The following is a 21,651-nucleotide window of genomic DNA, read 5'->3' on the forward strand; positions in this document are numbered from 1 at the left end:
CAAAAATGCCTCACGGCAAGAAAAAGAGGCGGTCCTCATCGGCAGGATCGGTAGATTTGAAGAAGCTAAAGAATGCCGAAGCGCTACCTGCAAAGCCAGGCAGTTTGAGCAAGGACGCTCAAAATTCGTCTGGAAACCAGTTCGCTACCCTTCCTGTGGAGGTGAACGAGAAGGAAGAAGAAAGTAAATAAACAAATGAGATCAGTTATTAATAAAACGAAAAATACAACAAAGATGAAGAGAATTAAGCCATACCACCAATAAAGACATATTTAATTTAAAAAAAATGCTGTCTCAATTCAGACTGAAGCCCCATTCGCCCCCGTGTTGATAAAAAATAATTTAAAAAATGTTATAATTATTCAATTGTTGTCACAAAATTCGACTGAATTTTTAATGCTTTGATTCAACAAAAATCTTGATTTTCAAATCAACAGCATTGTTGATTCAAATATGCCTTAATTTTTGCGTGTGGGATTTCTAGAACATTTCCTTTGCCTGTTGAACTTATCTATCCCTACCGGAGTGACTATTTTTTTTTTTTTGGAATAAACCTTATTTTTGATACCTTCAAATGAAAAGCTTAAGGATCTATTGAACTACGGTAAACAAACATTGTTTTGTATTTGACAGATTGCCAAACTCACTAACAAAGCTAAATGTATGCATACGTTTCTGAAAACAAATTCAAGCAAACTAATAACTCCTTTAATATTAAAATTTTGGAATAATTTTCAATAAATCAGAAAATTAAAAAAACAGCACAGACTCGATTATCCAAAGGTTACGAAAGAACTTCGGATAATCGAATCACAAAAACAAAATTCATATCAATTTCGAGTTCAGTGCATCATCCCAATATTTCATCACGGTCATCTGGATGAAATAATTTTATTTACATTTTTTTGAAATAGATTTTATTTAAATTGTTTTAATTGGTGCAAACTATTTTGGGGCATTCCCTATGACCAGCAAAGCCATTTTGTGTCATTGGTTCACCCATACAAGACTCCATACAATTTTGGCAGCTGTCCGTACAAATATGGTCCGTAAATATTCGCAAACCTGTATCTTTTGAAGGAATTTTCGGTTTAGTGTTGTAGGTATTGATGAGAACTATCAGAAAAAATTGTATCACGGAAAAATATTGATTTTTTACCTAAGGCCGTTGCAAATATTTTTCAAAGTTTACGTCGCTGAGCTTTTTAATTTGACCTCCTAACCCACCTTCAAATGTGGTTTCTGTATGTTCTAGACAAAAAGTCTGTAGGTAGTTTGATTTGATTTATTCATAATTTATTTTTATTAGGATAGGACCTCTCATATGGACACTTTAAGAAGTCACTTTAGGAGACAAAAAACCGCAATTGGAAAATATGGACAAACATTTTGTCGCCGAGTGAGTTATTGGAAAAAATCGGATTTATTGGAAGATTAGAAATTTTACTTTTGACTTCAGTTTGTAAAGGCTCGTATGCAAATCGGAAGGAAAGGGCTCAAGAAACAGCTTTACGAACAGCAGCACAAAGGAGAGGGAGCGATTTCTTGGGGCTTTTCTTCACCCTCTCTGGCTTGCTTTAGCTGCCGCTGCTGCTCATTTGTTTTTTCTTCTTGACCGGTTCCTTCCGAAGTACATATACCGCTTAATGTAATAATTTTGCAATTGTACGTTGCAGATTTTTTGATAAAGTGCACCCTTTTCAAGATACAGTACCTGTTCGGTAACTGGGCTGAAAACATAGCGCAGTCACCGAATGCTGCTCGTTAACTGAGCTGAACAAAAAATAACGAGGGGACCACCGATGCATAATATTTTACAGATGCAATACAAAAATAAGAGTTAATCAAATTTATTTAAAATACTTACTTGTAATATTTCTTTAATTGTTATTTAAAAATAAATAAAAGTTTAAAAAAGTTTTTAAATTTATTTAGTATGATTTGTGCATCCATCAACCCCTTGGTCATTTCGGTTTGTTTTGGTTTATTGACGATTGTCTGTTTTTTAACTGGGCTCCTGGGCAGTTATCGAGCGCCCAGTCAAACAACGCCCAGTTACCGAACAACTACTGTATAGCCACTTAAAGTTTAATTTTCCATGCAAAATTTAAGTCTATGATTGTCAATCCCTGAAAATATTTTTTTCGAAAAATTTAGCAAATTTCAAAAAAGATGAAGCCAATTGATTTCTGGTTTCTAAAAATCAACGAATAAAAGAAAAAGAAACAAAAAAATAGGTTTTCTAAGTCTCATCCAAACAACCCTTCATTCTGCGGTTACCACACAATTGCCTAACATGGAGTTCGGATATTCGATTAGACAGCAATCTGGCCCGATCGACGACGCGCGCTTGCTTTCTGGTTTCAGGGCGTATGTTTATTTGATTTTTTTTTCTTCTTCATATTTTGTTGGTTTATAAATATTTTCTTTTTTGTGTTTTCTCACATTTTTTTTTCTCTCGGTTTAATATATATTTTTAATATAATAAATGACTAAATGGTTTCGCACTTTCCTCCGCCATCTCTCACTTCAACCTTTTTTTTTTGCACACATGCATTGCAGCGATTCGCGTTTTTTTTTTTTTTTTTGTTTGCTTCGTTTCTCCATTCGAATATATATTTGCCTATGTGTTTTTGTGTTTTTGTTAACCTATACTTTTTTGTCGATTTTTGTGTCTGTTTTTACTTTTTTGTTTTGCTCTTTGAAAAACTATAGATATAGAAGTATGTAGATAGATATAGAATTATGTACAAATCATTCTTTTTTTTTTTTTTTTGCTCTGCTGTCATACCATCTTGGTTTGACAACTCTGTGCCTTCTCTGTTAAGGGGTTGCATGTACGGTTGAATGTAAAATTTACACTTTAGCGTTATCTGTTTGCATTTTTAAGGGTTTAATATAATTTTGAAAGTTGTAGGTCTTTTTTAAATTTAGCTATGGCGTGATTCGTGCGTGTAATTCTGTTGTTCTTAGGCAAATTTTGCTCTTTTATTTTGTAAGCGTTCGTGCACGAGACAGGCTAGCGAGCGAAATATTTTTTTCTTAGTTTTGCTTCTTCTAAAGAATATAGTTTCTCCAGTCTGTTTGTAATGAATTTGTTAAGCATAAATAGATGTAGACTATAAATAGAGTTTTTTTGTGTTGCTTTGCGTACGTTACATTCCAAAAATACCATCTTTAAGGTCAAAACACATTGTAAAAGTGAGTAGCACAATGAGCTTGCTGCTTCAAACCAGGCTGGATGTTTTGAAGTCCTTTTCCGAAAAAAGCAGTCTGCGCAACGATGCCATATTGTGAACAAAGAAGCAAGTTAAGCTTGTTTCGCTAAGAAGAATAAATATACTAGCAAAGCTACAATTGTTTTGTTTGCCCTCTTTAATTTGTTATAATAGTTAAGAGACAACACGAGACGAAAGCGCGGACAGTTTGAATCACAATGATAAGTTTTTAATCGATCTCGTACTATTGTTTTATCATTTTTGCTAGTTTTCCAAATGTGCTTGAGATGTAATTTTGGTGTCGAGTGATGTCAAAATTGCGATACTGGACAAATTTGGGGGAGAGCACCTTACCAAACAGCAAACGTTTGAAATGCATTCCAACCGAGGCCTTGCGAAGGAGAGATTTCACGCCTCAACGGAGTCGTTTTCAAGACTTTGATCTTTCTCACAAGTGATCGAAAAGTTCGTCGTTCTTAACAAAACTAGGCGAAAGTCGTATTTTTGTGTCGTTTTTTTCTTCGTAATTTGTTGTTTCTTGCTTGCTGTCGCTGATGTCTTTTCATGCAGAAAGACTTCAGAGTGTGTCTGAACAAGGGGGGAGGGGGATTACAAGGTATTTACGAATAAGGCGCGTCAAAACTCCTGACAAATAGCAATCGCATCGCGTACAATAAGCTTACAGGACAAGCACAAACACATCTTACCCAGGCCGCGCTCAATCCAAGAAGCTGTACATCGATCACATGACCTGGACGATCACCGCCACTCATTGGTCTATCGTTCGGTACGGTCGCCGGTGGGGCTCCGGGGTGTAGTGGATGCGGGTGCGGATGTGCTGCGGCGATCCGGGCACACTCTCGGAACCTCGCCTTGGGGGTAGCGGAGGCGACGGGGACGCAGAGGTGAACCTACAAAAAAACATCTTCATTCATATGCTACAAAACCCTACCTAATCTAGGTAACCTACCGTTGATTAAGAATCGGCGACTGGCCGAGCTTTTCCAGCTTCCGGTGCAACAGCAGGGGAGATTGGCCTCGGTTGAACCTGAAACAAACGAAACCATCAATACCTTAACCGAACCCTCCTCTTCATACTTCGCCATACCTCGGTGGTGGATCCGGACTCCGGTGGCGCCGGTCATTCCCGAGCACGTGGGCCGCCGCCGACGGGGGTATCGCCGACGGTATTCCCGTGCTCGACCCAGCCACACCAAACGGATTGCTGCCGTAGTGGTTCACCGGCGCAACCGTCGCGCCGTTTCCACTGCCAAACGGAAACGATGGTTGTTGGTGGTACATCTGCTGCTGCTGCTGCTGGAGTAGCTGGTTTTGGAGGTGCTTGTCCTTTGGTCGCTTTTCACCCGTAGTGGCCAGGTTGAGCTTCACGAACGAAGCGAACCGTCGCTTGGCGAGATCTGCAATGGAAGTGAACCATCCTGGAGGTGTGAGGAACACGGGGGAGCGATCGTTTTGCAAACCACAGCGCAGGAAGCATTTTTTTTTTTATTGTGGGGAGGGCATTTGTACAAGTCGGCATAAGCAGCGTAATCGGGGATGATGAAAAATGGTGCGCGGTTTGTAAGCAATGGTGCAACGGGTAAAGAAAAATAAAAGAAAGAAAGAAAAACACAATCAACAAATGAAACACCAAAACGCAGTAAAAGCAACTTATGAAAACTGAATGATTTTAGGCGGGAATGCTCCGGCCCATGGTTACTCTAGCGTGCACAGTGTGGGGTAAGATGGAGCAGCTGCCCACCATCCTCAAACAAATCTGAGGTTTTTTTGAAAAGGTCCAACAAACCAAATTTCCAGTTTTTTGCTTTTTGGGTATTTTTGAACCCGCCCTGAGTTAGGGGTTTTAAAAAACACCCAAAAAGCATATACAAAAAAATGGTTTAGTGGACCTTTTCAAAAAAAAAATCCGGAAATGTTCTAAATTTGCTCAGGGGGTGTCCATAAACGACGATATTTTGAAATCACCCATATTCTTGCCCCACCATCCTATATGTGCTGGGCACGCTAGTGCTTCTGAGCAGCAAAACTATGAACTCAACATTTTTTGAACTGGGACAGCTTTTCATGGGAACAGTTCTTCCCCAAAACCGGAAATGAATTTCAATTATTTTTTATTTTATTTGGCATAAACTTTTTGCAAACCTTCCCTATGACAAAAGGAGAAAGTTGTAATCATTGGTTCACCCATACCAGGATGCAGGCCTGCAAAATGTTTCCAACCCAGCGTACACATGAAGCAACCCAAAATGTCAGTTCACTGCTAGCATGTGACTGTAAGCCTACTGTGTCCGTTCAACCACTGTCACCTGACTCGTGCCGGTCGGCTGCTGGAGAATAGGGACGTGGCGTTACATCGTGCTGCCATCTGGTTTTTTTAAGCGCAAGAGTGGAAAAGTGCTGAGTCATCGTCTAAAAATAGACGGCGTTCTATCTCGCCCAGCAAAATGAAGTCAATAAAGTAGTTGGTTTCGATGAGAAAAAGTGGAAAATGTGGTCTAAAAATAGCGACGCCATCCCCCTATGAGAGACGTGAAAAAATGAGTAACACTCACTCAATTCGTGTCGTATGACTGACTCGTAAAATCCTCTCTAAACACTATTTTGACTATTTTTAAACAATTGAATGGTTCTATACTGTGCAAAACACTTAAAACAACCATAACTTATGTTCAAAATTACATTTCCACGCATAAATACCAACTTTTTGTGTAAAAACTTGTTTCTTTATGTGTGTGCGTGCAACGTCGAATGAGCGTTGGTCGACTACTGCCTCGCATTGCAGCTGCTCAGTGAGCTAGGGCACTCACGACTGAGTCGGGTTTGTTTATGTCCCGGTTTTGCGGTTCAGTGAATGGATCTGAAAAAATCGTGTATGCGTCGCCGATTTTTGCGTCAGGACCCCTGACATTTTTAGCTCTGTCAGGATGTATACAACTTTGACAGCAGTCCGTACAAAAATGGTACGTTAATATTCGAAATACTATTTTTTTTTAAATCCTGTTTAATACTCTCTCGTTTGCGTCCAAGACAGCTGAAATCAGTGAAGTGGTGCGTAGTTATGATTTTTTTTTAATTTGGTTTTAGCGAACATGGCCATTTTTCGGACCACTCTAACACGGCGTAGGTCACCTTAATTGCCAAACAAAAATATAGGTCTTATTATTTCGGCCAAGGAACCCCCAGAGAAATTTTAAGCTCTTTTAAATTATAAATTCTATTTTTACTTTTTTAGAACTTTAGAATTTATAGGTAGATTTTTGTTTATTTTTGTTTTTTTAATATAATAGATTCTAAAGTTTTTTAATTTTCAGGGTTGTTACGGGAGAGTCTAAAAAAAAATCCGCGCCAAATCCGCGCCGACCTAAAATCCGAAACCGCGCAAAATCCACGCCATATAAAAAATTATCGCGACCTACATTTAAGAAATTTTATTTTTTGATAAAGAAAAACTAATTCAGAAGGTATTTGATTAAAAAAAACTCGTTTTATGGTTAAAGGCTCTAAAAGAATGAAAGCAATAAATCCATTTAAAAAAAATCCTCAAGAGACGGTCAAGGCAAGGGTCATGAAAAAAAAATCTTCAAAATAGAAAATACAATATAAAAAAACCTAAAAATTTAAACCTTAAAATTATAATATGATAAAATTTCGAAAGTCTAAATATTCAAAATCTAAGAATTTTTATACAGTTTGTAATCCAAAATCCTCGCTTAAATTTCACTCCGAAAGAAATTTTATTTCCGATATTTAAAATAATGTCTTCTCATAATTTCAAAAAAAGGACTTCAAAAATTGTGGAATTCAAGAATTTAAGAACTAAGAATTTAAAAATAAAAACATTTCAGAATTTACGAATTTTAGAATCTTAGAATTTTAGAATTTTAGAATTTTAGAATTTTAGAATTTTAGAATTTTAGAATTTTAGAATTTTAGAATTTTAGAATTTTAGAATTTTAGAATTTTAGAATTTTAGAATTTTAGAATTTTAGAAATTTAGAATTTTAGAATTTTAGAATTTTAGAATTTAGGATTTTAGAATTTATAAGCTTAAGGATACTAAAATCATTTTAGATTTGAGAAATTTTTTTCTATATTGTTTTGAATTTGATATTTTTTAGTTTTTAAATTTTGACTTTTTAATTTTGATTTCTTTTTTAAATCTTCAAATTTTCGATTACCCTATTTTTTTTGTTTTTTGAGTTTCAGATTGCTAAAATTTTGAATTTCGAAATTTCAGATTTTTTAAATTACGATTTTAGAAATTTCGAAAAAAATTAATATGTATTTTGATTTTTTTTGTTATTAAAAAAACTAATAAAACTATTTTTTTCGAATTTTTGAATTTCTGAAGCTTTGAATTTGGAATGTTCTGATCTTTTTATTTTCGCCAAGAATGTTTAAATTTAGAAAAAAAAAATTTCTACTGATTAAATTCCATTCCAAAATTCTAAAGTGGAGGCCAGCTTCTGTTACGTCCAATCAAGCTCATATTTGGCGCCCACCAGAACAAGCCCCAATAATAGTTTTTGTTACACATTCTAAAATCTATATGTTAGGGAAATGTTTTTAATATTTGATTTACAAAATTAAAAATTGAATAAATCCAGTATAAAATTAAAAATAAGTAAGGTTAAAAATCATTACTCAAAACTCAAAAGAAATTAAATATTCAGAGCCGGAGATGTTAAGAAATGACAAGAAACACATAAAAAATAATTTCTACATAATCTTTATCTTCATTTTTCGACGTTTCGTACTAAGAAAATACAAACAAACATTTTCAAAATTGCCATCCGCGCGAAATCCGCGCCTGAGCAAAATTAGCCAGCAAATCCGCGCCAGATCCGCGCCATCCGCGCGAAACGCGCCGTCCGTAACAACCCTGAACTTTTTTTTAATTTTTAGCCTTCAAAGTTTTGATTACATTACATTTTTTACATTATATATATAATTTTAAACTCTTAAATTTTCTGCAATTCTTTGATTTTTTTTACCTGCTCCTGGATTTGCTCTTAACCATTTCGGACCATTTCCGTTGAACGATAGAGGTCTAATCAAATATTTCGATCAAGGAACCTCCAGAAATTTGTTGGGCTGTATTCGAAGATTTAATTTTTTTATGTTTGAAATTGCGAAAATTATTGAAATTTTGAATAAAAAGCATTCCAGACCCAGCGAGAAAAATAAAACTTTAACACGAAAATGACCTCACTGGCAAACAATCGCCTCTAGCCAGGAGGGAACGCTGAGTTGTTCCTAAGTTTTTTTAAATATAAAAAAATATTGTTTTTTTTTATTTAGGCTGTTGCAAATATTTCTCATTTTTTGTTTTTCACCGCTTCAAAAACAGTCCGAAAAATCTCGAGCAAAAAATATTTTCGAAAAACTTCTAAATTTTAATGTAATTTCAGGTGCCAACCAATTAACCATTTTATAATAATTTTCTTGTTCTTAATTTTAAATCAACAAAAACATTACTATCGTCGTCAAACTGAACCCAAATGATCGCCTACACTAAGCCAAAAAGCTACCACACAAATTCTCACAATCAATCGCAACTCCAACAAACTTACCCGTATCGTCCTTGATGCCATCCCCCGGGACCCCTCCGTTACTAACGCCCTGCATCGCATAACCCGCACTCCCGTACTCGGGCAGCGTTTGCCGCCCGTAAAGCTGCTGACCATGGTTCGCGTAGAAACCTCCTCCTCCTCCCTCGGGGAAACCCCCTTCACTGCCGGCACTCCCACAGCGCTCACCCGCCCTGGCCATGCCACTGCTTCCACCGGCGCCACCATTGCTCTCCCTACTGCTGCTCTTGGCCCGACCGAACGTGTTGAAGAAGCCGGTCTTGTGCTTGGGACTACTGCTGCTGGTCAGCTGTTGGTATTGGTACGTCGGGATGTTGCTCGACTCGGCGGGCACGAGCTGCGGATAGCTGCCAACGATGCCGGTGGCGGCGAACGCCGGGTTTGACGGGTGGTGCACGGTTCGGTGCGAGGGTAGCGGACTGTACTTGACCGGGATGCCGCTGGGTTGCTGCTGCTGATGCTGCTGGTAGAACGGGTTGGTCGTCGATGGCTGCTCGTACTGTTTGGTTTCTCTCAGCTGATTCTGCTGATGGTAGAATCGTTGAAGAACTGCGGGGAGAGAAGGGGTTTGATGGTCTGTTTCATACAAGTCTTAATCGTAGTCAATATCTTACCAATGGGACTAGTATTGCCTTGTAGATGCTTGTACTGCTGGTCTTCGTTCAGGTCAATCATCTTTCTGTTCAGCATCAACGGCGACGACGGATTGCTGAAGCCACCTCGGTTTCCGTTCAGCATCATCCCGCCGCCACCGTCCTCACCCGGCAGCGGTGGCTTGTACGGCTTTTGCTCCGACTTTCGGTGCGAGAACGGCGACGTGGTCAGGTTCTTGAACAGACTCTGGCCCAGACTGCTCAGCGTGGATTCCTTCTTTGGGCTGCCGTACAGCAGGGGCGAATCGACGACCGACGAGGACGAGCCGGCCGCGGCATTTGCGTTCGTGTCCACCACCATCCGTCGGGGCAGAAAGGGCGACTGTTTGTACTTGCGGTTGCCGTCCGGCAGGTTGACGTTGACGGTACTACTGGTGCTACTACTAACTATCGCACTATTTGGTTGCAGTTTAAGATACTGAGCCTGAGGTGTTTGCATTTGTTGTTGGTGTTGTTGTAGTTGGAGGTGATGTGCCGGTGACGGGGACCGCAGATCGTAGGGCATGGAAGACGAGGTAGTTTGGGGCGCCGCGGACGGCGCCAAGCTAATGTTGCTGAGTTTTGTGTGAAGCTGTTGTTGCTGGTGGTGCAGATCAACGTTGCTGCTGCTGCTGTTGCTGGTGTGGTTTGGCATGTTGCTGGATTTGATCGGTATGGACGATGCTATTACGGTTTGCTTTTGCTGGTTCGACTGCGCCTGGACCGCTTCCGTCAGACTTTCGAATGGTGTCGGGACTCTGCGTTAGGGGAGAGGGGAAAGATCAAACACTTAATCGTATCGTAGTTCAAACGTTCGGCGTAAGCGATATTGTAAAAGAATGAAGAACTACTAAAACAAAACAAAACAAACAACTCAAATCAAACTGGTTAGTAGTCATGCGACGTTCACGTGAGTGAGGATTAATGTTAGTACGTAATTTGATAATTTACTGACAACTTAAATGAGGACACGTAAAAGTGATTCAAAAAGTATACTTACTGGTTAGAACTTAAAATACTAAAACAACTAGTTACCTACAAATAAAAGAAATGATCAAAAATACTTCGGTGCACGCGAGGTACAACTTAAAAAAGAAAGGATACTTAGAAATGGCACGCAGAGTAGAGAGAAGAAAGTTCGAATAAAGGCAGAGTCAGAAGAAGTTTAATAGAAATAACGGAACAAATTAATTTGGATTTTTCTGGAAGATCTCAAAGTATTAAAACTAGGTTGCAAATTTTTTTTTTGCAATTCCGTCGTGAAACTACTTACTTTTCCTGTCATTCTTGAACGATGAAATAGCCTACTTTTCTGTACCAAAAATAACAGAATCGAATAGCAATACTTTTCAAAATAAATGCTGAAAAGTTCTACTTTTCAGCACTCAAATGGGTGCTGAAAAGTTGGACTTTTCAGCACTTGTTTCGAAAAGTAACACTTTTCAACATTTTTTTTGATTTAAACAATTTATTGACAAAATACATGAAAATTTGACATAAAATTTCACTCAGTGTGTTTTTTGGAATTGCAAAAAATGTTGTATGGAACTCGTTGCAAAACTTGATTTTTTCAGCACTCTTCGTATTTATCCAACGAGGTGAACCTCGTTGGATAAATGAACGACTCGTGCTGAAAAATCCTCTTTTTGCAACTTGTTGCATAAACTACTATTTTGTATTTTTTAATCCGACTGAAACTTTTTTGGTGCCAAAGAAGCAATTTTGCATTATGGAAAATCGTCCATATAATTTTCCATACAAATTTGACAGCTGTTCATACAAAAAGGAATTTTTGATCGATTTGGTGTCTTCGACACAGTTGTAAATATGGATAAAATTTACACTAAACCCCCAGTGGTTGGTTACTTTTTCGTTTGACACTTTTTTAGTTTGTACCGCGTTGGTTGGTCAAAGTCAAACTAAAAAGTGAAAAACTGTCAGTTTTTACACGGCGCTCACGCACACTATCAAAACAAACGTTTGGTAGTGTGTGTGAACTCCGTGCTAAAAGGGGTGTCAAACTAAAAAGTGACCCCGTTCGTTTGACAACAGTTGGTGTCAAACCATCGGGGTTTGAGTGAACACTGAAACAAACAATCGTGAACTTCTCCGATCTTTCCAAAATAATATTCAATATTTGGCTCTTTTGAAATGTTAGTCTTAATATAAAAAAAATAAATGTTGTTTTCAAAAAAATCGAAAAATATCACTAATACCTATGTCATATTTTAACATTGAAAATCGAACCATTAGTTGCAGCCAGAATAAAGATTTACCCTTCTCTGTGCCAGATATTGACAGATTTTGCCAGATTTTTCACTTTATGCCCATCTTATAAAATTTTTTGTATAAAATGAACGTATTTAACTGAAAATCAAATAAAAGTATAATATGTTTTACAAAAAGAAGATGTAAATTCAACTTTTATAAGGTCATAAAATCAGTTAGACCTGAATTCTGAATTAAATTCTACAAGATTTTGAATTAATTCATATCCTGCCTCCCCTTCGCCATTCACAACTGTAAAATTTTTGTCTGGCAGATTTTTCCAGAATTTTCATCGATATTTTGCCAGATTTTTCAAATTTTGACCTGGTAACCCTGGTTGTTTGGGTGAGACTTAGAAAACATCAACTTCCTATTTTTAAATCTTTGCATTGCAATATCTCAGCAACTAAACTGCCGTTCTAAGCATAATTGTCCCATGTCATCATTTGACGATTTTGACCTTTTGACATTTTTAAGTTTAGTTTGTCGTATACTTTTCGAAAAACTCATAAAATCTAGTACTTTGTTCGGAAACTCATCAAAAACAACACCAAGTCTGTTTGTCCCATTGTTACACTTCTACGCATAATTGTCCTACCAAGTATTTTCTTTTCACGGAATCATTAGTTATATGAAGTATTGAGTCTTGTTTACATACTGTATTGCAATAGGATCATAAATAAGAGTGATAAACTTTTAACTAGGGCGTTTGGGGACTTACAGGACTAATCGAAAAATTTCAATCGCGTTTTTCTCAGTTGCACTTTTTTGAACATGGGACAATTATGCGTAGAACGGCAGTAAAGGTCGTATGAACAAAGTCCAAAAAGCAAAGTATAAAGAATTTTCGCAGCTTTTCTTTTTTTTCAAAAATTGGCAAACGTGGGCACTAATATAAAAAAATAAATAACTGCAACTTTTTTTAAAAAAAAAGTTACCTTAAAAATGGCTTTAACTTGAAAACTTGCCAAAAACCCATTTTCAACCAATATTTGATCTTTAAAAAGCATTGGAAAGAAGAACTCTTAAAATTTTATAAAATTTATGGGTTGGAAGTTTTACTTATTTTATGTGACTTTGCCAAATGTTTTTAAAAATGTCATTCTTTAGGGGTCAACTTTGGTTGTGTTTTTTACTGACATTTCCTATATTTTAAGTAAAAAGAAGTATGCAGTAATTTTTCTAGTGTCCCAGATTATGCCTCTATGCATTTTTTTAACACATTAAATTAATAAGGTGCTATTTTCTAGCAGAAGATGTGAAAAACAAGCAAAAAAATTGAAAAAGTGACTATTAAATCATGAAAAACTTAGATAGGCAAAATGTAATACTATCAAAAACAAATGTAAACCTAACAAGATGAATGCAAATTAAAATACTAAAAATAGAACAAGAAAAATATAAAACAAGAGAAGTAAAGTTTATCGTAGAACAAAAGTTGCTCAAAATGACCTCCCAAATGACGTGAAAAATAAAAAAATCAAAAACAAATTTGGGCAGTAGAGGGTTTACTATTTTTTGTTTGCTGATTTGATTTTACGTCGAAAAATTGAGTTGAAATTTTTTTGCGACGGGTATTTCGATTTTTTGAAAAAAATCAGTATTGATTCAAAAATGTATAACTCGTTCAAAGATTTTTTGACCATTCTGGAAATTTCTGAAAAGTTGGCATTTAATGTCCCCTAAAACATACATATGTATCAGAAAATAAAAAAATTAAAAATAGTGTTTTTTTGCAAATAAGTTTTAGTGACAAAAAGTGAAATAAAAATCACAAAAAAATATGTGTGTAGTCCTTACCAGATACAGATTTTTGAATTTTCATATATATCATGGACAAAATAACGATGCAAAATGGCTTCTTTGGGCACACCGAAGCCACCAAAAAAGTTTCAGCCGAAGTAAAAAATACAAAAAAATCGAATAACCGAAATCTCTCTTGTAACTAATTCTGGATCAAACCGCTTGTTTTGTGAAAGTGAGCTCCAACAAGCGCAGTACGCACCTCTCAAGAAAAGGTCAGCGGTTCTCAACTTGGGGTACACGTATTCCCGGTGGTACCACCGGAAATTTTATTTGAGAAAAAAAATACATTTTTTGCAAAAAAATAACGCAATGTTTTTTTTGGCTAAGTATTTAATTCTTCATTTTTTCCAATCGCTTATCATTAAACATTAATTTTGTATGAAACTTTGTAAACTCGGTTGCCTTCACTTCTACATACAAAATGGGGACAGTTCATACAGAACGCTAGTACACTGGAAGCCCAACGTATTGATTTTGTGTAATTTATGATTTTCTTTAAATCGATTTTAGGAAAGTATCGAAAATATACTCAGATTTACAAAAAATATAATTAAGTGCATCGTTTTCGATTTTTTATAAACTTTTGCAGACATACTATTTAGGCTATAAAGTTACAAGAAACAGCACCGCCTCGAGTGAGCACGCAAGTGTATGCTACTTACTGGCCAAAGGATCAAATTTAATACACTTTTGATCATAACTGCTATTTTGCGAGACCATTTCTTATCATTTTGTTGGCACACGCATCCACACGCAAGATGAGAGGTTAACTGCTTAACGAAAGTCGCCATCAATAACTTTTAACTTGCGCTAACGTTTTCAAAGCGCTTAAGATACAAAATTGCTTCCAACTCCAAAATTGCTCCAACTCCAAGTCACTCACTTGAATAATAATCCCGAACCATTTGAATAATTAGCAAGCGTCACCAAAAAAACAAACACGCCAAGTCTTTTGACGATTGACTTTTGACGACCCATTCCAATCGAAGGCTGCAGAAAACCGAACGAGAGGCGAAGGCAAATAAAGAACAAAGGGTGGCCATCAACACCACCAGCAGCGCCTGTTGGAGTGAGCCAGTGATGCCAGGAAATTTTCTCATCACAATTGGCAGCACTAAGCAGACGCAAAAGAGCGCTGGAAGAAAAAAGAACTAAGCTCAAAATAGAAAAATGGGCGTGGCCCAATGCATTCTCGTCTGATTGGAACACATTTGGGAAATATTTGTTTTAAATGCTTGTAAAAAGAATAGAAAAACTTTAAGTAAAAGTGAAAATGAACACAAATCTTCACAAAAAGTTGCTCTACTCGTTGGTGTACTAGGTTTTAGTAAATTTCAACGAACACTCCAGATTATCTAGCATCATTCAAACATGACCGCTTATTAGGCTTAAAATGAGTATATTTCCTCTACCCTGCTCACCGAACGAATAAGCGCAACGCAAAGTCAATCCCACTGCGGGCCAGCGCAATTTTGATCCTTGAATACTAAAGGATTACCTCAGTACAACGAAGACCGTCAGTAAACTAACACGAAGATGAAACGAACGAATGCCGCGATTGTCCATGCTCCATACACATGGTGTCGATCCAAATCCCAAAATAAAATTCCCTGACTTTTCCCTGACCCCTCCAGACCACCAATTTTTTTGTTTTCTATACTAACATATTGTTTGGAGCGTTTTTATGATTTCATTCATTTTCCTTTTTGAATATTGCAAATTTAAGATATAGAGAAAAATAAAGACTTTTTTATTTTATTTTTTTAACGACGGATTCTGCAAAAACCTAACAACTTTTTTATTATTTTGTCAATCATTTTTTTCTAATCGAACATCCAAAATGTGCAACCATAAAATTGTCATATGTTTTTTATCTGGTGATGCAATTTTAAATGTTGCCTTCTACCAAAAAATCTACAATTTTGTTTGTGTGGGTCCTATAAACATATGAAACACAATAGCTTACAGGACCTTTAAAAAAACTCTAGAAATAATTAATAATTACAATTGTTGCAAATTTCAAATTGCGATTAGTTAGTTTCACTTCACTTCCTAAAGAAAATGTCAAGTTAAAAGTTTTCAAAAAAAAAACAATTGAAAATTTGAATTTAAGTAAGAAGTCATGTTTAATTTTAAAATTGTTGACATTTTGCGGAATTTTCAAACGAATTAGGCCAATGCCATTTTTGATTGCGTTTTTTTATTAAAAAAAACTAAAGGTTTTGGAGACAAAAACTTGAAAAAATATGTAATTTTGTAGAACCTTAAGAAAGTTTAAAACAAAATTGAAAAACTAAGAAAAATATACAACTAAATGAAAAAATTTCAAGTACATGTTTACGGTTTTAAAAAAGATCTAGGTATGTTTCAACAATCAATGTATTTAAAGTAAACGGTTTTCTGGATATTTGAAGAAAACATCTTCTAAAATAATTTTACAAAAAAAATATTTTTGCTATAAAATTAAAAAAAAATGGTTTATACTTTGACTAGAGCCTACAGACGATCATTCACACGATCAATACATTTTATAAAAATATAAACAAAATACAACCTGCTCGAGCTTTTCAAATAGTCATTATTTATCAAACTTAGATAATTGGGTGTTTTGGAATAGATTCCAAATTTAAGCTCGATCTGACCACGGGAACTCCTCCTTGTAACCCCTTGAATGTTGTTTGGGGAAAATATGTGAAATGTAGTTGTACAATCCCTATGAAATCTCTGATGCTGACAAATTTACGGGGAGACCATATTTTATAAATTCTTGAACTCTCAAATTCCTTTACTCAGAATTGTTACGAAGAAATTGAAAAAAATCCGCGCCATCCCAAAACCCAATCCGCGCAAAATCCACGTTATTTTAAGAAAAATAATTTTGCGACAAACATCCAAAAAAGTTTTATAATAAATTCAATTTTGAAATCTCAGAACACAAAATCTTGAAACGCTGAAAATGTATTTTTGCTAAAAAAAAAACAAAAATTTCAACATTTAGAAATGTGAAATCTTAATAAAAAAATAATAAAATTTATAAATTGTAATAAATTCTCGATGTTTGAGGTTTTAAATTTAAGATACAGTTCATACTCGATGATCTTACCAGAGAGAATACATACTCTTTGATCTTACCAAAGCGTCACTTAGAAAAATCGAAGCAAATTTTCCTACATCTTCTTCTCAAAATTTCTTTAACCGAAAAAAAAACTCTAAAAACACTTCAAATTTTATCAGGTTTTCTGCAATCTAAGATGGTAACAAAAATGACAGAATTTAAGAATTTAAAGTATAAGAATATAAGAATATAAGAATTTAAGAATTTAAGAATTTAAGAATTTAAGAATTTAAGAATTTAAGAATTTAAGAATTTAAGAATTTAAGAATTTAAGAATTTAAGAATTTAAGAATTTAAGAATTTAAGAATTTAAGAATTTAAGAATTTAAGAATTTAAGAATTTAAGAATTTAAGAATTTAAGAATTTAAGAATTTAAGAATTTAAGAATTTAAGAATTTAAGAATTTAAGAATTTAAGAATTTAAGAATTTAAGAATTTAAGAATTTAAGAATTTCAGAATTTCAGAATTTCAGAATTTAACTTTTTTTTGTTCTCTTGATTGTTTTTATTTTATTTTTTATATTTGAATATTGATACCTTTGATTTTTGTTTTCAGATTTTTTAAAAATATTTAAAAATTTCGGATCTTTAATTTTTTTTATATGAATTTATTTTTTTGGGGATTTAATAATATTTTTCCTAATTTTATTTCCTAATTTCTGAATAATCTAATTTTGAATGTTGGTGATTTAATTTTTGAATGTTTTGATTTTTTTTTATTTTTCTTCAAGAATGTTCAAATTAAAAAAAAATCTACTGGTTGAATCCCATCTAAAATTCAAAAGTGGGAAGCTTCTGTTACGTCCAATCAAGCTCATATTTGGGATAGAAGCACAGTAAACCCACTGGAACATGCCCAATAATAATTTTTGTTGCTTCCAAATGTCTGTATCTTTAGGAAAAGTTTGAAATATGATTAAGATTCACAAGATTAAAATTGAATGTATCCAGTATAAAAGAACAATAAATAAGGGTAAAAAACATTACTCAAAACTTTAAAAAAAATTAAATATTCAGAGTCAGTATGTTTTTAAATGCGTTGAGTGTAGTCCGTAACAACCCTATTTTTCCATAAATAATTGTTTTATTTCTTTAATTCTTGAATTTATTTCTTTAATTTTTAATTCCATTTCACCATCACTTTTTTGCTTACATTTTAGATTACACAAAATTAGACTACTTTGGATCATTTTCAAATCATAGTTCAGGTTAATTTTGAGAAAAATAAAAATTTAGATAACGAATACTAAAGTGAAATTTTGAAAAATTTTCTAACCTTATATTTTTTTAGAATTTAAGAATAAGAATTCAAAAATTAAGAAATCAACAATTCCAAAATATCATAATTTAAAAATTTTAAAATCTTTATGATTTAGAATTTTAATTTTAATTTTTTTATTTTCAAATCTTCGATTTTTTTAACTTTTGACTTTTTAAATCATTAAATTTTTCTGACAAAATGTATGATTTTCTCTACGGTCCCTTTATGCTAAGCAAACAACCAATTTTAGAACAAATCTCTGAGGATGGTGGGGCAACTGCCTCATATTGTCCCACCCTGTGTGCGCTAGTAATTTGTTGATAATTTGTAATATTCAGTTGAACGGAAATTCAAATCAAATACAAATTATTTGATTTTTAAACCTAAACATATTGCAAACAAGCTACGCATTTTTCATCATGACCCTTTTCTTAAGCATTTTTTATATGGAGTTCACCGTTCCTTCCGGACTGACCAATATAAAAAAATTAATATTATCACTGTTGTAAAGTTTGGCCTGGATGACATTCAAATACATCATCAAGGGCGAATTTTTAAAAAGAAATGAAATTTTGTAGTAATATTTTTAAGATCATCGAAATTCCCTGACCTAGCTTAAAATTCCCTGACTTTCCCTGACTTTTCCAGGTCAAATAAAATTCCCTGACAATTCCAGGTTTTCCCTGACTTTTCCAGAAATCGACACCATGTACAGAAATGATTTGTTTTGTATGGAAATTGTCCACGAGGAAGGGGGTTGGGGAGGGCTGGTCTGAGTTTTCAAAAAAGTGTCCACGTGGTTTATGGATGGTACCATAAAGAAATTCAAGAAATATTTCTGAAGTTTTTTTTTTTAAAGGTCCAATAAACTAAATTTTCAGTTTTTGCTTTTTGGGTGTTTTTTAATACCCCTGACTCAAGGCGGTTTCAAAAACACCCAAAAAGCAAAAACTGGAAATTTGGTTTATTGGACCTTTTCAAAAAAAAAAAAACTCCAGATTTTTACTGTTCAGGTAAAACTGCTTGATGGTCAAGCACAAATTACTTCGTGGGAAAACCACGCGAGCGCGCGCTCGTTTTGTTAGAATGAAAGCTCGAGTTAATCGATTAGTGCTCAAGAGGGTCGTTTTGAACGCTGAAATAGGTTTAGAAATTGCAAAATTCGACAAGCTAAGCACGGTGTTGTGTGACTCGGAACTCGTTAGGTAAAACGTTGCAAAAAGAAAGTAAAACGCAGCAAGGAAAACAAAGTTATTAAAGAAGGGAAAAATTAGGAAAAGAAAGTTTAAGAAAAATCGTCATGCTATCGGGATCAAACATGCACTGCGCAAACGTACCTATTTTGATCCGACGCCGAAGAAGAAGGCCTCTGGATGCTGACGGAGTTCAGCGAGCTGGAGGAGGCAAATCCTGGCCCAACTGCGTTCGCCAACAGCTGCGGCGGAGAGGTTAGCTGAATGCCACAGCCGATGGCCACGTTGCGGAACCAACCGGCCACGTCGGTGCTGGTGTCCTTTTCGGCTTGCTGCAGAAAGCGATGCTTCAGCAGTTCGGGGTACTTTGGTCGCGCCTCGAAATCCTTCTGCAGGCAGCGCTGGACAAAGTCCTGGAACTCGGGGCTGAACGACTGGTCCTCGGGGAGGCGAGGCGGGCTGGATGTGAGCACTTTGGTGAGAACTTCGAAGTCGGTTTTGCAGCCCCGGTAGGGGAAGAGGGCGGTCGCCAGCTCTACCAGGGTGATTCCCAGCGACCACACGTCCGCCCGGATGTCGTACCGGGACTTGGCCGGATCTATTCGTTCGGGCTGAAATGGAGCATGGAAGTAAACGTTATTAGTGTGAAACGGTGACGGAGTACAGGAAATACTTACCGCCATGTACGCGGCGCACCCGGCGGATCTTGTTTTGGCGTTCGAGTCCACTAACCGGCCACTGATGCCAAAGTCGCACAGCTTAATGTTCCCCCGGTCGTCGATCAGTATATTCGACGGTTTCACGTCCCGATGAATCACGTTGTGCTGGTCCTTCAGATAGGCGAGCGCAGTCACCGTGGCCACCGTCACCTTGCCCAGGATCTGCTCGGGAATTGGTTTCTTGTACTTTTTCTGCAGCTTGTCGAAACAGGTCGTCATCAGCTCCATGCAGATCCACACGTCGGCGTCGGTGATGAAGCAGCCGAGACACTTGACGATGTAACGGCACTTTTCCGACTTGAGCACCACGTCCAGATCCATGATGATTCGCTTGTTCTCCTCGTCGTTACCCGTGCGACGCATCTGCTTCACCGCGATTACCGTATTGCTCGGCTTGTGGCACATCTTGACCACGTGACCACTGGTTCCGCTGCCCAGTTCACCCATTTCCTGCATGTCCGCCAGCGAGGTCTTGTAGATTTGGTCGTTGATCTTCAGCATGCCGCTTTTCTCCATGATCGACTGGAAGCGCATCTCCGACTCGGGCCGCCAGGTGCCGCTCGGTGGTATCCGAATGTCCAAGTTTGGTCCTGAAAAAGCATTATTGACACCATTATTGATAACTGCACAAATCATCCTCCCGTAGGAACTCCCCCTTTCACTTACGTCCTCGTCCGGAACCGAGTCCGCCGCTACCACCGCGTTGCGCGCGATCAAAGTTGAGGGTCGGCGGCGTTGGCGGTGTCCCCCAGGGACGCTGCAGTGGAGGGCCCGGGACAAACATCGGAGGTTGCTGGGGCAGCTGCTGTTGTTGCTGCTGCTGGGCCGCCGATTGTCCTGGCAGCAGTTCGGCCTCAATCTTGTTGATGCGGTTTCGTATCGAACCGGGGCTAGACATTTTAACGCCGCTAGTCCGCTCCTAAAACCGTCACAATCGTTACAACCGTTCCGCGGCGATTGGTTCCACTGCAATTTTCCTTCTCTTGTTTTCTTCGTTTTTGACACAAGGCCCTGATGACAGGAGGGGAACAGCCACGGAGGTGGCGAAGGCCCAAATCGTAGCAGGCACTGAGGGATTTATTCCGCAATACCGGGTGTTCCTTCAATCCCTGCGGGGAAAACTGGACCAGGGTGTGACCACACTCACCAACCCATCGGACGGCCCAATCCCGACGAACTCGGTACAGCACCACACAACCTTCAGCTCTTTCTCCTCCTCCTGCGTCAAGGTTTCCACGACACTCGCGAGGCTCCACTCCAAAGGGAATCGACCACCACCGTCGCCCTGTTCCGGCACCGTGTTCCGCGAATCGTTTGCACCGGGAAGGGTGGCCTGGCTAATCTTTTTCGCGTATTTTCTTATTTGCTGCTGCTGCTGCTGCTGCGGAGGGCCCCGTTCCGTCGTCGTCTTTCGTCCGCGCGTACGCACACACACTCACTGCTTTAACATTTTTTTTCTTCTCTTCTTTATTTTTTATGTGAAATCGATGGCAGATCGCGAAAAGCATCCACGAGAGCGGGGTCGGGCGGAAAGGACGTAGATTTTTGTTTTATTTGACAGCAGTTTTCAGACACTGAGAAAAAAATAATATTAAATTAAATTTTACTTATTGACGAGTTTTGCTGAAACTTGCCGGAATAAGGTTCGAAACTAAAAGGCAAACATATTTCAAATAAGAAAGAAAAAAAAAAACAAAATTTATAAAGAGTCTTTTAAATTTTCAACAAATTAATGCAGCTAAAAATGTGTTCATTTGAAAAACATATTTTTAAATTTTAAAACCGATGTACTTTTAAATTTACATAGGGCTTTAGGACCCAATTCT

At 36.8% G+C, this 21,651-nt stretch overlaps 1 protein-coding gene across 2 annotated transcripts; it reads right to left on the minus strand.

Annotated features, from left to right (window-relative positions):
* Nucleotides 1-2,427: 2,427 nt before the first annotated feature.
* LOC6041802 (dual specificity mitogen-activated protein kinase kinase hemipterous) lies at nucleotides 2,428-21,318 on the minus strand. Of its 2 annotated transcripts, none has more exons than XM_038260508.1 (8): nucleotides 20,492-21,318; nucleotides 19,784-20,415; nucleotides 19,251-19,717; nucleotides 9,445-10,220; nucleotides 8,813-9,379; nucleotides 4,327-4,636; nucleotides 4,189-4,266; nucleotides 2,428-4,129 (listed from the first exon to the last, which is right to left on the minus strand). In XM_038260508.1, the coding sequence occupies exons 1-8, from the start codon at nucleotides 20,721-20,723 to the stop codon at nucleotides 3,988-3,990; spliced, it is 3,204 nt and encodes a 1,067-aa protein (XP_038116436.1). In that variant the 5' UTR covers nucleotides 20,724-21,318; the 3' UTR covers nucleotides 2,428-3,987. The 2 variants fall into 2 exon arrangements, with proteins under 2 accessions (XP_038116436.1, XP_038116435.1); XM_038260507.1 differs by having other exon boundaries at nucleotides 4,327-4,657; nucleotides 20,492-21,317.
* Nucleotides 21,319-21,651: the final 333 nt, after the last annotated feature.

This window comes from Culex quinquefasciatus, chromosome 3, assembly GCF_015732765.1.
Source record: "Culex quinquefasciatus strain JHB chromosome 3, VPISU_Cqui_1.0_pri_paternal, whole genome shotgun sequence".
Taxonomy (NCBI): Eukaryota; Metazoa; Arthropoda; class Insecta; order Diptera; family Culicidae; genus Culex; species Culex quinquefasciatus.

Excerpts from the sequence above, each read along its gene's own strand:
- LOC6041802 (XM_038260507.1), bottom strand. The coding sequence starts at position 20,723 with ATGTCTAGCCCCGGTTCGATACGAAACCGCATCAACAAGATTGAGGCC. Across the intron at positions 19,718-19,783 it reads GGTGCGCCGCGTACATGGCG|CCCGAACGAATAGATCCGGC; the intron begins GTAAGTATTTCC and ends GCTCCATTTCAG. Across the intron at positions 10,221-19,250 it reads TCGGCGTCGGATCAAAATAG|AGTCCCGACACCATTCGAAA; the intron begins GTACGTTTGCGC and ends CCCCTAACGCAG.